General features: G+C 77.4%; 1 protein-coding gene across 1 annotated transcript in view; it reads left to right on the top strand.

The window, feature by feature from the left end:
• The window catches only part of LOC120505871 (neurexin-2-like), a 41309-nt gene extending 40868 nt beyond the window's left edge, over positions 1–441 (top strand). Inside the window, 1 exon segment of the mRNA XM_039716817.1 lies at positions 70–441. Coding sequence (XP_039572751.1) covers positions 70–398 — 329 coding nt within the window. The 3' untranslated portion in view covers positions 399–441.
• The last annotated feature ends 6 nt before the right edge of the window (positions 442–447 follow it).

Raw genomic sequence — 447 nt, 5'->3', positions numbered from 1 at the left:
CGGGCGGGGGGCGGCGCGGGGGGGGCTCGGCGCCTCCCGTGACCCGACGCCCCCCCGTGCCCCCCACAGCCGCGCCCGGAGCGGTGGAGGTGGTGCGGGAGGCGGGCGGCACCACCGGCATGGTGGTGGGCATCGTGGCGGCCGCCGCGCTCTGCATCCTCATCCTCCTCTACGCCATGTACAAGTACCGCAACCGCGACGAGGGCTCCTACCAGGTGGACCAGAGCCGCCACTACATCGGGGCCGCCCCCGCCGCGCCCGGGGGGGGCCCGGGAGGGGCTCCCGGTGCCGCGTCCCCGACCCCGCCCGCCGGGACCCCCAAGGAGAAGGCGGCGGCCGCGCCCCCCAAAGCGCCGGGCAAAGCGCGGCGCAACAAGGACAAGGAGTATTACGTGTGAGGGGGGGTCTCCACGCGTGTCCCCCTGACCCCCCCCACCCCGCTCCGCC

Source organism: Passer montanus, unplaced genomic scaffold (assembly GCF_014805655.1).
Source record: "Passer montanus isolate IOZ18808 unplaced genomic scaffold, ASM1480565v1 scaffold360, whole genome shotgun sequence".
NCBI classification, from domain to species: domain Eukaryota; kingdom Metazoa; phylum Chordata; class Aves; order Passeriformes; family Passeridae; genus Passer; species Passer montanus.
Note: the sequence above shows the minus strand (reverse complement) of the source record. Positions and strands in the feature narration are given on the sequence as shown.